Here is a 17,538-nt window from a genome sequence, read left to right as displayed (position 1 = left end):
CAAGGAGCAAGAAGAAAGAAACATGGCCCAATAAAAGGCTCCAGAAACTTACCTTAAAGAAATGTATGTATATGAATTACCTGACAAAGATTTCAAAATGCCCATCATAGAAACTCTTAACTACCTCAGTAAAATGTTGCAAGAACAAAATGAGTATTTCAACAAAGAGATAGAAAATACTTTAAAAAACACCACACAAATTTTGGAGCTAAAAAATACAATAACTGAAATTTAAAATTCAGTAGAGGGGTTCAATACGAGATTTGATAAAACAGAAGAAAGAGTCAGCAAACTTGAAGACAGGTCATTTGAAATTATCCTATCATAGAAAGAAAAAAGATAAAAATGAAAAAGTAAAGAACTGAAAGGACAAATGGTACATTATAAAACAAACCAGTATACACATTACAGAGTCTCAGAAGAAGACAGAAAGGGAAAGAAAGTTTATTTGAAAATAATCGCTTAAAACTCCCCAAATCTGGGAGATAAAATTGATACCCCGTTTGAAGAAACCTAAATGTCTCCAAAAAGGAAACCTAAAGAATTTCACACCAAGGTACATTATAATCGAAGCATCAGAAGTCTAAAACAAAGAGAGAATTTTGAAATCAGTAAGAGAAAAGTGACTTCTCACATACAAGGAACCCCTACAATACTACCAACAGATTACTCAGCAGAAACCCTGAAGACAACAAAGGAGTGGGATGATATATTAAAAGTGCTGAAAGAAAAAAAAATCCTGCCAACTAATAATACTCTATCCAGCAAAACAATTCTTAAAAACAAAGCAAAAATAAAGACTTTCCCAGATAAACAAAAGCTTGAGAGCTTATCACCACTAGACCTGCCCTATAAGGAATACCAGAGAGAGTCGTTCAAACTGAAATTAATGGAATCTAAACAGAAACACAAAAGTATACAAAACACAGACTATAAAAACATGTTAATAAATACAAAATATAAAAAAGATATAATTTGTGACAACAAGAACATTAAAAGGAGAGTAAAACAGTAGAGTTATTGTGTGAAATTGAAATCAAATTGTTGTCAGTATAAAATAGACTGTTATAACTATAGAATGCTTTATGTAAGCCCTATAGTGACCACAAAGAAAATATCTATAAAAGATATGTAGGAAAAAATAAGAAAGTAATGAAAATGAAAATTTTTAAAAATCAATAGAACAAAAAGGAAAGAGCAAGAGAGGAAAACAGAGACAGAAAGCTAAAAAGAGACCCAAAAAATTAACAAAATGATCAGAGTAAATCTTTCCCTATCAATAATGACTTTAAAAATACACTCCCCAGTCAAAAGATACCTATTTTTGACACACACACACACACACACACAGAAAGATACCAATTTTTAAAAATTGAATCAATTTTTTAAAGACCCATCTATATGCCATCTATAAGAAAATAACTTTATGTTTAAAGACATAAACAGGCTGAAAGTGAAGTAATGAAAAAGATATTCCATAAAAATGCTAACTAAGTGAGAGAAAGAGTGACAAAACTTGTATCAGACAAAACAGACTTTAAAACAAAAACTATCAAAAGATACAAAGAAGGACATCATATAATAGTAAAAGGGCCAATTCATCAAGAAGATATGACACTTATAAATATATGTGCACCCAATATCAGAACCTCCAAACATATGAAGCAAACATTGACAGCTGAAATCCACAACAGTGGATTTCAATACCCATTTTCAATAATGGATAGAACATCCAAACAAAATATCAATAAGAAAACAGAGGAGTGATATCATCAAAATGGCAAAATAAGACTTTTCTACCCTCTTTTCCCCAAAGGACACTAAGTTTTACAATTACCCACAGATGAAAGTGTCTTTGTGGAAGTCTGGGAGTATAGCAGAGAAGTTCCGGCACAGTGTTGGAGCAACTACAACAACAAAAATCCAAGATTTGATGCAATAAAGAGGATAAGAAGACTAGTTTCTCTTTAACCACATCACTCCAAGGAAGCAAAGCTCCGTTCCAAGAGAGACTTTCTTGGCCTATAATTTCTCCCATGGGAGAAAGTGAGAGCATGTGAGTGAGTGACTGGCTTTCCCAGCTATTCAGGATGCTGCCAAAGAGCCCGACTTCTTTCTTATCCTATCCAGAAAGGTGAGGTTTACTGAAAAACTAGAAGGTAGGGAGGTGCTTGGAGAACAGCATCCAGGACTCTTGGAGGTATCAGAGGGATGTTAATCCTACTAACCACTTTGTGGAATCATCAGGAAGCCCATCCACAAGACACCGGGAAAGCCTCACCTGTGGATACCCTCAAGTTGCCGTGGGCACCATCAACACTAAGTGTACCTCACACACACACACACATACACACCCCCCCCACATGGCTGGATCACTTTGTGTACACTCAGTGGGAGCAAGATTGAGCCTTTGTAGATAGTGAGCATGTTCAGAAAGCTTCCTCAATTCTGCCATATTGGGAGGAAGCACATAAAATTTTATCATTCAGCACCACTCTGGGGAAAGTAAACAAATGGGAGGGTGTCAGCACATAGCCTGGCTTTGTAGGACTGAGAGAAGGCATATAATCTTAAGAATTCCCCCTCCCTAAAAACGTGACAAGAAGTGTGGAGCAGGCACATCCCTAGAAAAAGCCTGAGAAAGCCCCAGAATACCAAGCAGATTGGACATATGAAGGTATGTCTCTCATTAAGCCAATAAGTAAAGACTGAAGGAGGGGCCTACTTATTCAAATGCAAAGCCAGGAAAGCAAGATGCCAAGGTATATGAAAAATCAAGGAAACATGACGCCATCAAAGAAACAAATAATTCTCTAGTAACCAACCCCAAAGAAATGAATATCTACACTTAGCCTGAAAGATAATTCAAAAAAAATGTTTAAGGAATCTCAGTGACCCACAAGAAAACACAGACAATCCAATAAAATCAGGAAAACAACACATGAACATAATAAGAAGTTTAACAGAGTGACAGAAAACATAGTAGAGAATCAAACAGAAATTCTGGAGCTGAAGGATACAATTAATGAAATGAAAGATATAATAAAGAGCATCAACATCAGAATGGATCAAGCTAAAGAAAAAAAATCTGTGAAGTAGAAGATGGATTGTTTTAAATTATCCAGTAAAAGGAAAACAACAACAACAAAAGAATAAGAAAGACTGAAGAAAGCCTACCTGAACTATGGTATACCATTAAAAGAATCTATGCATTATTGGAATTTCAGGAGAAGAGTGGGAGAAAGGGTAGAAAGCTTATTTTAAAGTAATGGTTGAGAACGTCCCATCTGGAGAGAGATTTGGACATCCAGGTTCATGAGCTAATAAGTCACCCCAAAATTTCAACCCCAAATGATCATTTCTAAGACATTATCTAAATAATGTCTAAAATCAAAGACAAATAGAGAATTTTAAAGCCAGCAATAGAAAAAAAAATTCCTCATATACAAGGGAGTCCTCATAAGGCTATCTGTGGATTTCACAGCAGAAGCCTTGTGGGCCAGAAGATAGTGGGATAATATATTCAGAGTTCTGAAAGAAAAAAAAAAAAACTTGCAACCAAGAATATTTTAACTGGTAAAGATATCTGTCAAAACTGAAGGATAAACTGTCACAGACAAACAAAAGCTGAGGAAGTCAATCATCACTAGACTTGCATTACATTAGAAATGGTAAAAAAAAGTTATTCAACGTGAAATGAAAGAATGCTAATTAGTAACACATGAACATATAATAACACTAATAAAGATAGATATATAGGCAAACTCAGAAAACTCTAATACTGTAATATGGTGGTGTGTTAATCACTCAGCTCTAGTATGAAAGTTACAGGACAAAATTATTAAAAATAAGTATAGTTATAATAATTTGATAATGGATACATAATACAAAAAGAGGTAAACTGTTAAATCAAAAACATAAAATATTGGGGGGTAGTAGAAGGGTAGCATTTCTATATGTAATCAAAGCTAAGACATTATCAGCTTAAAAAGATTGTTATATCTGCAATATGTTTTATGTAAGCCTCATGAAAATGACAAGCAAAATCCTACAGTTGATACATAAAAAATAAAGAAAAGGGAATCAAAGTGTACCACTACAGACAATCATTAATTCACAAAGGGAGGCAGCAAGAGAGGAAGAAAAGAACATGGGAAATACAAAATAACCAGAAAACAATAAGACACATTAGCAAGTCCTTGCCTCTCAATAAATATTTTAAATGTAAATGGAATAAATTCACTAATCAAAATGTTCAAAGTGGCTGAGTGGATAAATAAAAAAATAAGATTCAACTACATGCTGCCTCCATGAGACTCACTTCATCTTTAAGGACACATAGGCTCAAAGTGAAAAGATGAAGAAGACATTCTATGCAACATGGACACCAAAAGAGCAGGTATAGCTATACTCATATCAGACAAAATAGACTTTAACTCAAAAACTGTAACAAGAGATAAAGAAGGTAATTATATGATGATAAAGGGGTCAATTCATCAAGAAAATAAAACAATAAATATAAATGCTCCCAACATCAGAGCACCTAAACATGTTAAGCAATACTAACAGATCTGAAGGGAAAAAAGAGAAAATAGTTCTGTTGAAGAAGGGCACTTCAACACATCACTTTCAACAATGGATAGATCATCTAGACAGAAAATCAATAAGGAAACATTGAATTTGAACTATACGTTAGACCAACGAGCTCTAACAGACATATACAAAACATTCCACCAATAGCAGCAGCAGAATATACATGCTTTTCAAGAACACACAGAACATTCTCCAGAGTAGATCATATGATAGGTAACAAAACAAATCTTAGCAAATTTAAGAACACTGAAATCATACCAAGTATGTTTTCTGAACCCAATGGTTGCAGAAAAGAAATCAATAACAGGAGAAAAACTGGAAAATTCACAGGTAAGAGCAAATCAAACAATACACTCTCAAATAACCAGTGAGTCAAAGAACAAATGGAGATAAAATAAAAAATTATCTTGAAAAAAAAGAAAAGAAAAACAACATGCCAAAATTTATGGGATGCATCAAAAGCAGTTCTAAGAAGAAAGTTTAAAGTAATAAACATCTATATTTAGAAAAAAGATCTCAAACAACCTAACTTTACAACTAAGTACTAGAAAAAGAAGAAAAAAATCCAAGCCCAAAGTTATCAGAAGAAAGGAAATAAATATCAAAGCAGAAAGAGACTAGAAGAATAATACAAAAATCAATAAAGTAACAGCTGTTTTTTTTAAAGTTAAACAAAATTGAGAAACCTTTCAACTGAGAAATAATAAAACAAAGACTCAAGCAAATAAAAAATCAAAGAAGAGAAATTATAATGGACACCACAGAAATAAAAAAGATAAGAATACTATAAAAACTGTACATCACTATTGGATAATCAAGAAGAAACTGATAAATTACAAGAAACATACAGTCTATCAACACTGAATCATGGAGAAACAGAAAATCTGAACAAACCAATTAATACTAAGGAGACTGAATCAGTAATAAAAACCTCCCATCAAAGAAAAACCCAGGGTTAGATGGTTTACTGGTGAATTCTATGAAACATTTAGAGAAGAATTAATACCAACCCTTCAAAAAGTTTTCCAAAAACTGAAGATGAGAAAACACTCCCTAATTCATTTTATGAGGTCAGCATTACCCTGATACCAAAGCCAGATAAGAATACTACAAGAAAAGTTCTCAACAAATTGAGCATAGAAGAAACATCCCTCAACATAATAAAAGCTATATGACAAGCCCATATTAACATCATAGAAACCAAACTCACAGAAACCAAGAGTAAAATGGTGGTTACCATGGGCTTGTAAGTGGGGGAAATGGGAAGATATTGGCCAAAGGGTACACATTTCCAGGTATAAGATAAATAAGTTCTGAGGAGCTAATGTACAGCCTGGTGACTATAGTTAATGACAGTGTATTACATACTTGAAAGTTATTAAAAGAGTGGATCTTAAATGTTCTTACCACAAAAAATATTTCAGATGATTGATGTGTTAACTAACCTTATTGTGGCAATTATTTTGCAATATATGTGTGTATGATTACCATGTTTTATTCCTTAAACTTACAAAATGTTACATGTCAATTATATCTCAATAAAGTTGCGGGGTGTAAGAGGGTGAAAATAAAGGAAACAGAAGTCTTATATGTTAATCATACCTGAATAACAAATAAATAAATTAAAGAAAATCGGTCAAGAAAATAAACAATAGAAAGCCAGTCTGTAAAGAGAAGGAGAGGAAATAGTTTTTTCAAATATGTGGATAGCAACACAGGTGTCGAGGAACAACAAGAAACAGGGAAATATGACCCCAAAAAAGGAACAAAAAAAGTCTCTGGAAAACAACTCTATAAAGTTGTTGAGGATTTCAACACCGCTATTAGTCCAACAAACGTACATACATTTCACCCAGCAGCAGAATACACATTATTCTTAAGTACACACAGAACCATCTCTAGGATAGATTACATGTTAGGTCAAAAACAAGTCTTAACAAATCTAAGAAGACTGAAATCTTCAAGTATATTTTCCTACCACAGTGGAATGACACCACAAATTAATAGCAAAGGGAGGTCCCTGGTGGTCCAGTGATTAAGATTCAGTGCTCCCAATGCAGGGGGCCTGGGTTCAATCCCTGGTCAGGGAACTGGATCTCACAGGCTGCAACTAAGAGCCCGCATGCCATGACGAAAATCCCACATGCCGCAACGAACATCCTGTGTACCGCAACTAAAAGATCCTGCATGCCGCAACTAAAAAGATCCCACATGCCACAACGAAGATCTCACACAGCAACAAAGATCTTGCATGCCACAACTAAGACACAGGGCAGGCAAATAAATAAATAAATATTAAAAAGACAGAAATTAATAGCAAAAAAATTGGAGAATTCACAAAGATGTGGAATCTAAATACACACTTTTAAATAACCAGTGAATCAAAAACAAGCCAAAAGGGAAAGTAGAACAAACCCACACATATATGGTCAATTAATTTATGACAAAGGAACCAAGAATATACAATGGGAAAAGGACAGTCTCTTCAATAAATGATGCTGGGAAAACTGGAAAGCCATGTGCAAAAGAATGAAATTGACTACCATCTTACCCCATACACAATTAACTCAAAACTTGATGTAAGACCTAAAATGATAAAACTCCTAGAAGAAAACATAGGCAGTAAGCTCCTTGACATTGGTCTTGGAAATGATTTTTGCGGTTTGACAATAATATCAAAGGCAAAAAAAGCAAATATAAACAAGTAGGACTACATCAAACTGGAATGCTCTGGCAAAGCAAAAATCCAACAACAAAACAAAAGGGTAACCTATCAAATGAGAGAAAATATTTGCAAATCATGTATCTGATAAGGGGTTAATATGTAATATATGTGAAAAACTCATACAACTCAATAGCAAAACAACAAAAACTAATCTGATTAAAAAATGGGCAGAGGATCTGAATAGATATTTTTCCTAAAAAGATATACAGATGGCCGAAAGGTACATGAAAAGAGTCTCAACATCACTAATCATTAGAGAAATGCAAATCAAAACCACAACATAATGTACAGCATGATGACTATAATTAAAATACTATATTCAATATCTGAAAGTTTGCTAAGAGAGTAGATTTTTAAAGTCCTCACCACAAGAAAAAATGTTTTGTAACTATGCATGGTGATGGATGTTAACTAGACATATTGTGGTGATCATTTCACAATATACACAAATATCAAATCATTATGTTGTTAAAGACCTAAATGTAAGACTGGATACTATTTATAAAACTCCTAGAGGAAAATATGGGCAGAACACTCTCTGACATAAATTGCATCAATATTTTTCTGGATCTGTCTTCTACAGTAATGGAAATAAAAGCAAAAATAAACAAATGGGACCTAATTAAATTTGAAAGTCTCTGCATAGTAAAGGAAACCATAAACCAAATGAATATACAACCTACAGGATGGGAGAAAATATTTGCAAACGATGCAAGCAACACAGGATTAATTTCCAAAATATATAAACAGCTCATATAGCTTAATATCAAAAAACCAAACAAGCTAATCAAAAAAGGGCAGAAGACCTAAATAGACATTTCTTCAAAGAAGTTATACAGATGGCCACCACACACAGAAAAAGATATTCAACACTGTTAATTACTAGAGAAATGCAAATCAAAACTACAATGAGGTATCACATCACATCAGTCAAAGTGGCCATCATCAAAAAGTCTACAAATAATAAATGCTGGAGAGGGTGTGGAGAAAAGGGAACCCTCCTACACTGTTGGTGGGAATGTAAACTGGTAAAGCCACTATGGAGAACAGTCTGGAGGACCCTTCAAAAACTAAAAATAGAGTTACCATATGATCTAGCAATCACACTCCTGGGCATATATCTGGAAAGGACAAAAACTCTAATTCAAAAAGATACATGGACCCCAATGTTCACACCAGCACTATTTACAACAGCCAAGACATGGAAGCAACCTAAATGTCCATCGACAGAATGGATAAAGAGGTGGTGTGTATATATGTATGCGCGCGCACACACACACACACAATGGAATATTAGTCATAAAAAAAGAATGAAATAAAGCCATTTGTAGCAACATGGATGGACCTACAGATTATCATACTAAGTGAAGTAAGTCAGACAGAGAAAGACAAATATCATATGATCTTACTTATTTGTGTAATCTTTTAAAATGATACAAATGAACTTATTTACAAAACAGAAACAGACTCACAGACATGGAAAACAAACTTATGGTTAACAGAGAAAAGGCAGGGAGAGATAAATTTGGAATTTGGGATTAGTAGATACACATTACTATATATAAAATAGATAAAAAAGGGCTAACTGGGCTTCCTTGGTGGCACAGTGGTTGACAGTCTGCCTGCCGATGTAGGGGACATGGGTTCATGCCCCGGTCCGGGAAGATCCCACATGCCGCGGAGCGGCTGGGCCCGTGAGCCATGGCTGCTGAGCCTGCGCATCCGGAGCCTGTGCTCCGCAACGTGAGAGGCCACAACAGTGAGAGGCCCGTGTACTGCCAAAAACAAGGGCTAACTGTATAGCACAAGGAACTATGTTCAATATCTTATAATAACCTATAATGGAAAAGAATCTGAAAAAGGATATATGTGTGGGGCTTCCCTGGTGGCGCAGTGGTTGAGAATCCGCCTGCCAATGCGGGGACATGGGTTCGAGCCCTGGTCTGGGAAGATGCCACATGCTGCGAAGCAACTAAGCCCATGTGCCACAACTACTGAACTGTGCTCTAGAGCCTGTGAGCCACAACTACTGAGCTCGCGTGCTGCAACTACTGAAGCCCACACGTCAAGAGCCTGTGCTCCACAACAAGAGAAGCCACCATGATGAGAAACCTGCACACTGCAATGAGAAGCCCGTGCACCACAATGAAGAGCAGCCCCCACTCACCGCAACTAGAGAAAGCCTGTGCACAGCAATGAAGACCCAGCACAGTCAAAAATAAATAAATAAAATAGATTAAAAAAGAAAAGAATATATGTGTGTGTATGTGTGTATACACATACACACACATATATATATATATATATCTGAATCACTTTGCTGTACACCAGAAACTAACATAACATTGTAAATCAACTATAATTCAATAAAAAAATTTAAATTAAAAAATCATTGTTGTATATTTGAAATTAATGTTATATATTAACCAATTATATTTCAATAAAAAGCCATAAAAAAGAATAAAGTACCTATGAATAAATTTAACCAAGGAGGTCAAATATCTGCACACTGAAAACTATAAGACACTTATCTCAGATAACCAATCATCACAGGTGAAAGTGTAGAGGCACTCTCAGTTCAAAGCACAAAAGAAGAGTGATACTCCTGCACTCTACATCACAACCATTTAATTTGATTTTGGAAGTTCCGGCCAATGCAATAAGACATGGGTTGGTTATAAAAGCTATACATGTTGGAAAAGAAGAATAAACTTACATTTAAAAATATATATTATACATCAAACACCCAAAAAACTTAGCTAAAATATTATTTATAACACAAATCATCTGTTTTCCTGCTTATACCCTGATGAATTTTTGGTATAATATTATGTTAAGAATTCATAATGCCATATACTGTTATTTGGTTGAGACAAAGCTATCACTTCCCTTTACAAAAATTTTAGTTAAGACAGACTGAGTAATATGTTAACTCACCAAATTAACTTTTACGTATTGGTCAATATATTTGTATATTATCTCATGACTGTCTAAGAAGTTATTTCTACATTTAGTAATGTTCTCACTTCATTTACTTATAATACGGGAACACACAATCATTAACATTTTTATCTTACAAAACAGAAAATCTTTTTACCTTGAAATTCTCTTGCTTCTTCGTAAGTTTGCTTTTTAATCTTACTTCGTAAATTCTCTTCTAAAATATCAGCCTTAATTACAAAAGTTAAAATAAGTAATTAAAAATTATACATCTTAGAACTCTAATTACCTTCTTTTATATCTACAATGTCATTACAGCAACATTTTACTTTTCATTATTTCCTGAATGTATCAAATTTAAAACTGAGAACAATTAATGGATCTGAGAGACATTTGGGAACACTTAATGGTGTGGAGGGACCCACCAAGCAATATTGTGATTCTTCCTCATAAATAATTCCAAATATATCATGTTAATAATTTTTTATTATGATTCTAGTTTAGATTTATATTTTCACCTGATTCAATCTCTAGAGAAACTCAAATGGCTTTAAAAATTATTTTTATAAGGCCACTTTAATAACTTACATGATAAAAAAATTGTGAATATATGTTAAATATGTACAGCAATTTGATCATTTCCCTTTTTCCCCAAATTTTAAAATAAGAATTTTCTAGGGCTTCCCTGATGGCGCAGTGGTTGAGAGTCCGCCTGCCGATGCAGGGGACACGGGTTCGTGCCCCGGTCCGGGAAGATCCCACATGCCGCGGAGCGGCTGGGCCCGTGGGCCATGGCTGCTGAGCCTGTGCGTCCGGAGCCTGTGCTCCGCAACGGGAGAGGCCCCAACAGTGAGAGGCCCGCGTACCTCAAAAAAAAAAAAAAAAAAAATCCTAAATATAAAACAGATTGTATCAAAAGACAAACTTTTTATTCCACTTAAATAAGAAAATATTGATGTTTTTAATTAACATTTATTCAAAATATTGAAGGAGTATAGCAATTAAAATAAGTAGCTTTCAAGTTATTGTACTGTATCTTACCTTTGAGATGTCAGTAGCCAGAGTCTTCATTTTAACAAAAGGGGGTGGAACGAATGATGCTGTCGCGGTTTCATTCCCTTGAAGCAATGTTCCAACAGACTGTGAATCTTGAATTTCTTTGCTCAATAATATTCTTGTAAGTGATTTATCATGGGTCTTTGATGAAAGTAGATGGGACAGATCTTCATCAGTTAAAATTTCATTTGAAGTGTTTAAAAAAGGTGATCCATCTTGAGACTTGAGGATCTGTGAAAGATCTGAAATAGCAGGGCTAGCTCTTTCCTTCTCTGAGCTTTAGAATTACGAAACATCTGCTATTAGATTATATGAACAACATTTATTTGTAACTAAAGAATCATTTTCATAATCTATAAGAATAGTAAATAAGCAATTATAATTATTCAGTAATAGTAATACAAATGTGAAATTGATGCTAGATAACAGGCTAAGGATAATATATCTCCTGGGTTTTAAAAGGCACACAGAGGCTCAGCTTGGCCAAGATGGCAGAGTAGGAACACCCTGAGCTCACCTCCTCTAATGGGCACACTAAAATGACAACTATTTACAGAGCAACCATTGATGAGAAAAACTGGATGATTAGCAGAAAAGATCTTCTACTAAAGATACAAAGAAGGAACCACAACAAGACAGGTCAGAGAGGTGGAATCACAGTACAGTCAAGATCCATAGCCCCAAGTGAGTAACCCACAATGGGAGGATAATTACAATGGCAGAGGTTATCCCTGAGAAACAGGAGGTCCAAGCCCCACACTGGGCTTCCCAGCCCAGGAGTCCTACACCAAGAAGACAAGCCCCCAGAATATCTGGCTTTGATGGTCAACGGGGCTTACTTTCGGGAAAGTCACAAGGCTATGGGAAATAGAGACTCTACTCTTAAAGGGCACAAACACCATCTCACGTGGTCCAGGAGTCATGGTAGAAGCAATAATTTGAAAGGAGCCTGAGTCAGACCCACCTGCTGATCTTGGAGAGCCTACCAGAAAGTCAGGAGGCAACTGGAGCTCACCATGGGGGACACATCAAATGGTGTCAGCCATTTTGGGGAGCTCTTTCTACCACATGGACACTGGTAGAACAAATGTCACTTTGGAATACTCCCTCTAGCTTATTAGCACTGGGACCCAGCCCTGGCCACCAGACTGTCAGAACCGGAACCAAGGTTCTCAGGCCAAGTAACTAGCCAGGCAGGGACATACCCACTAGCTGCCTTAAGATGCCCTGAGCCCACAGCCACCCTGGGACATAGCCCTATCCACCAGCAGGCAGACACCAGCCCTGGGACCCCCTGGGCCCTAGCCCCACCCACTAGCAGACGAACACCAGGTATTAGCCACCTCAGGCCCATCAGCCAGCTGCCCAGACATTGGCCCCACCCACCACCAGACTGAAACAAGCTTCAGGACACCCCAGACCTTACAGCTAGCTATGTCATGAACCAGCCCTGCCCATCAGCAGTCTGACACCACTTCCGGTACCCCTAGGTCCAACAGCCAGAGACACCAGGACCTACCAGTGGCCTACCAGTGGGTCAGAACTAGGCCCAGGATGTGGATTCACATACTGGTGGGTTGGCACCAGCCCTGGGACCCCTTGAGCCCTGACCCACACCACCAGTGGGCAAATGCCAGCCCAGGATCATCACAACCCTGCAGCCTACCTTATCAGGATTCAGCTGCCCACCAGGAGGCCAGCACCTGTGCTGCAACCCCTGGGTCCTGGACCTACTCACCAGCAGGCCAACATCAGCACTGGGACACCATGGGCTCCGTAGCCAGTGGCTCTGGGATCTAGCCCAACCTACCAGTGAGTAAACACCAGCTTTGGGACTCCCAGGGACCTACAGCCAGAGACCCAGGACTTACCCAGGATTCAGCTCTGCCCACCAGTGAGCCAGCACTAGCCCTAGGACACCTTGGGCCCCAGCCCTGCCTATCAGCACACTGACACCAGCTCCAGGACCCCAAGACCTGGTGCCATCCACCAACAGGCCAACACCAGTTATGAGACACTTTGGACCCCTCAGCCAGCCCTGTCAGGAACCAGCCCCACATGGCAGCAGGCTGACACTAGATCTGGGAATACCAGCCCAGCAAACACCCAACCCAGAACACAGCTCTGCCCACCAGTGGGCCAGGACTAGCCCTAAAAGCCCCCAGGGTTCCACAGCCAGCTACCTCATGACACAGCCCTGTCAACCAATGGCTGAGAGCCTCCACACATGGCAAGGCCTGGCAACCAACCAGACCAGGGCCCAGCCACACCTAGGAGACTACTCATGGTAGTCAGCCTGCCCACATAGGGGTCACTCCTAGAACAGACAGCTCTGGTGACCAGAGGGGAGTGTGCTGCTGGGACGCATAGGATGTCTCCTACAAAAGCCTCCTTCTCCAAGATACACAGAAAGAAAAACAGAAAACTAGGCAACATGAGGCAACAGAGGATCATGTTCCAAACGAAGGAACAAGATAAAGTCCCAGAGGAAGAACTAAGTTAAATGGAAATAGGCAATCTACCCAACAAAAAGTTCAAGGTAATAATCATGAAAATAATCAAACAACTTGGGAGAAGAATGAACATAGTGAGAAGCTTAACAAAGTTAGAAGATAAAAAGAAGAACCAAATAGAGCTGAAAAATACAATACCTAAAATGAAAAATACACTACAAGGAATCAATAGGAGATTAAATGATACAGAGAAATGGAACAGTGAGCTGGAAAAGGAATAATGAAAAGAAAAAAGAATAAAAAAGAAATCAAGACAGTTTAAAAGACCTCTGAGACAACATCAAGTCTATTAACATTGGCATTAGAGGCATTCCTGAAGGAGAAGAGAGAAAAAGGGGCAAAGGACATAATTGAAGGCATAATAGCTGAAAACTTCCCTAGCCTGGGAAGGGAAATGCACATCAAGGTCCAGGAAGCACAGAGAGTCCCAAACACAATCATCCCAAAGAGGACCATACCAAGACACACTGTAATTAAAATGAGAAAATATAAGATGAAGAGAGAATATTAAAAGCAAGGGAGAAGCAACAAGTTAGGTACAAGGCAACTCCTGTAAGTCTATCAGCTAACTTTTCAGCAGAAACTCTATAGGCCAGATGGAAGTGGCATGGTATATTTTAAATGATGAAAGGGAAAACCTACAACAAGAAATGCTCTACCCCACAAGGCTTTCTTTCAGATTTGATGGAGAGAGCAAAAGTTTTACAACCAAGTAAAAGCAAAGAGTTCAGCATCACCGAACTAGCATTATGAGAAATGTTAAGGGAACTTCTCCATGTGAAAAAGGAAAGACAACAACTAGAAACATAAAAAGTACAAAAGGAAAAAGCTCATTGATAAAGGCAAATATACAGTAAAGGTAGTAAATCAACCACACACAAAGTTAGTAGGAAGGTTAAAAGACAAAAGTAGTAAAATTATCTATATTCACAATAAGCATTTAAGGGATACACAAAACAAACAGATGTAAAAGATGATGTCATAAACAGTAATCATGGGGGAAAGGAAGTAAAAACACAGGGTTGTTAAAATTCATTTGAAATTAAGAAATCAGAAATTGGAAATAATCATATATATATTGAGAGATTCCTATATATAAATCTCATGGTAACCTCAAACCAAAAACCTATTATAGACACACACACAAAGAGAAAAGAATCCAAACATGACACTAAAGATTGTCATCAAATCACAAAAGAACAAAAGAAGAAAGGGGAAAAAAGACCTACAAATCCAAAACAATTAACAAAATGGCAATAAGAACATACTAATCAATAATCACACTAAATGTAAACAGAATAAATGCCCCAATCAAAAGACACAGACTGACTGAATGGATACAAAAACTATATATATGGCTACAAGAGACTCACTTCAGATCTAAGACATACAACAGACTGAAAATGAGGGGATGTAAAAAGGTATTCCATGTAAAATGGAAAGCAAAAGAAAGCTGGGGTAACAATACTTATATCAAAAATAAATAGACTTAGAGATTATAACAAGAAACAAAGAAGGGCATTAAATAATGATAAAGGGATCAATCCAAGAAGGTAAAACAATTGTAAATATATATGCACCCAACATAGGAGCACCTAAATACATAAAGCAAATATTAATAAACATAAAGAGAGAAATTGGCAGTAACACAGTAACAGTAGGGGACTTTAACATCCCACTCATATAAATGGACAGATGATCCAGACAGAAAATCAATACGGAAACACTGACTTAGATTACTCATTAGACCACCACTACATTAGACCACATGGACTTGTTTCTACTCCCTCATGCTGCAGCATGAGTCCCAATAAAGCCTTGCCTCAATTTCTTGTCTGACCTCATCAATTTCTATTCATTAAAGAGTCCAAGGACCCTGGTCAGCAACAGTATCTCACAGAAAGGAGCCCATACACTCGTCTGGAGCCCCAATTTTTTGACTGCTGCCCAGGACACCTCTAGTTTGCCCAGTTCTGGGGGCCAGCAGGGCTTACACTTGCAGTCACATGGGGCTGTACATATTTGCATCCTTTAAAAGCTATTAGCGGAGGGTCTCACTTCAAATCAGCCTGAATCTAGGAATGAGATCTCCCCTCTAAGACACTGGTCTAGGAACACCCTCAATAACTGAGAATTATTACAACTAAAATAGGCTGCTTGGACAACAACAAAGGTTTGAGAGACAACCCAGACCTAAGGCAGGGTTGAACGACAAGGTCACCTTACACAAGGCCATCCAAACAAAAATAACATTCAGAGATACAAACCACTATGTATAAAATAGATAAGCAACAAGGATACACTGTATAGTACAGGGAAATATAGCCATTGTTTTGTAATAACTTTAAATGGATTATGAGCTATAAAAATATTAAATCACTATGTTGTACATCTGAAACTAATACAATACTATAAATCAACTATACTTCAATTTTAAATAGACAGAAAAAACATTAATGAAACAGTGATAAGTAACACCTGAGAAAGGGTTCAAAGTAATGGTCATAATAATATGCTCACCAAACTAAGGAGAATGGAACACAGCAGGAACTTCAACAAAGAGAAAGAAAATGTAAGAAAAATCCAAGAAAAATCCAAACAGAAGTCACAGAGCTAACATCTCTAATTATTAGAGAAAGATAATCAAAACTACAATGAGGTATCACCTCACACTGGTCAGAATGGCCATCATTAAAAATATCTACAAATAACAAATTCTGGAGAGGGTGTGGAGAAAAGGGAATCATCCTACACTGTTGGTGGGAATGCATACTGGTGCAGCCACTATGGAAAACAGTATGGAGGCTCCTCAAAAAACTAAGAATAGAGTTGCCATGTGATCCAGCAAAACACTCCTGGGTGCATATCTGGACAAAATTATAATTCAAAGAGATACATGCACCCCTATGTTCACAGCAGCACTATTCACAATAGCCAAGACATGGAAACAACCTAAATGTCCATCAACAGCTGAATGGATAAAGAAGATGTGGTACATATGCACAATGGAATATTACTCAGCCATAAAAAAGAATGAAATAATGCCATTTGCAACAACATGGATGGACCTAGAGATTATCACACTAAGTGAAGTCAGAAAGAGAAAGACATACCATATGATATCACTTATATGTGGAATCTAAAATGTGACATAAATGAACTTATCTACAAAACAGAAACAGACTCACAGACACAGAAAACAAACTTATGGTTACCAGAGGGGAAAGAGGGTAGGGGAGGGATAAATTATACAGAATGGATAAACCACAAGTTCCTAATTTATAGCCCAGGGAACTATATTCAATATCCTGTGATAAAATATAATGGAAAAGAATATGAAAAAGAATGTATGTGCGTGTGTGTGCGTGCGTGTGTGTGTGTGTATATATATATCTACACACACACATGCACGCACGCACACACACATAACTGAATCACTGTGCTGTACAGCAGAAATTAACAAAACATTGTAAATCAACTACAGTAAGTCCCCTACATATGAACCTTCAAATTGCGAACTTTCAAAGACGTGAACATGCGTTTGCATGTCCAATCACGTAAGTTAGTCCACATGTCTGGTGTAAACTGTCATATGCGTGCATCCTCTACAAGTGGTTGTGCTTTTGTGTACTTTATTGTACAGTACTATACAGAGTACAGCAGTACAGTATCTTTATTTCAAGCCCAGGATGTCCGGAAGCAAGTGTAAAA

At 37.1% G+C, this 17,538-nt stretch overlaps 1 protein-coding gene across 36 annotated transcripts in view; it reads right to left on the bottom strand.

The window, feature by feature from the left end:
• CCDC7 (coiled-coil domain containing 7) overlaps nucleotides 1-17,538 on the bottom strand; it is a 293,096-nt gene that overhangs the window by 166,952 nt on the left and 108,606 nt on the right. For 35 of the 36 annotated variants that reach the window (XR_007475369.1, XR_007475372.1, XR_007475373.1 and 32 more), the window contains 2 exons: nucleotides 11,300-11,545; nucleotides 10,416-10,488 (listed from right to left, as the gene is read on the bottom strand). Coding sequence is in view for 27 of the 36 variants with exons in the window: in XM_049705547.1 (XP_049561504.1) it covers nucleotides 10,416-10,488; nucleotides 11,300-11,545 (319 nt within the window). In the remaining 9 variants the exon portion in view is untranslated. The remainder of the gene's footprint in view (nucleotides 1-10,415; nucleotides 10,489-11,299; nucleotides 11,546-17,538) is intronic. The other variant, XM_049705530.1, reaches the window with a different exon arrangement.

Source organism: Orcinus orca, chromosome 2 (assembly GCF_937001465.1).
Source record: "Orcinus orca chromosome 2, mOrcOrc1.1, whole genome shotgun sequence".
Classification (NCBI taxonomy): Eukaryota; Metazoa; Chordata; class Mammalia; order Artiodactyla; family Delphinidae; genus Orcinus; species Orcinus orca.
This window is presented reverse-complemented; position numbering and strand designations above follow the sequence as displayed.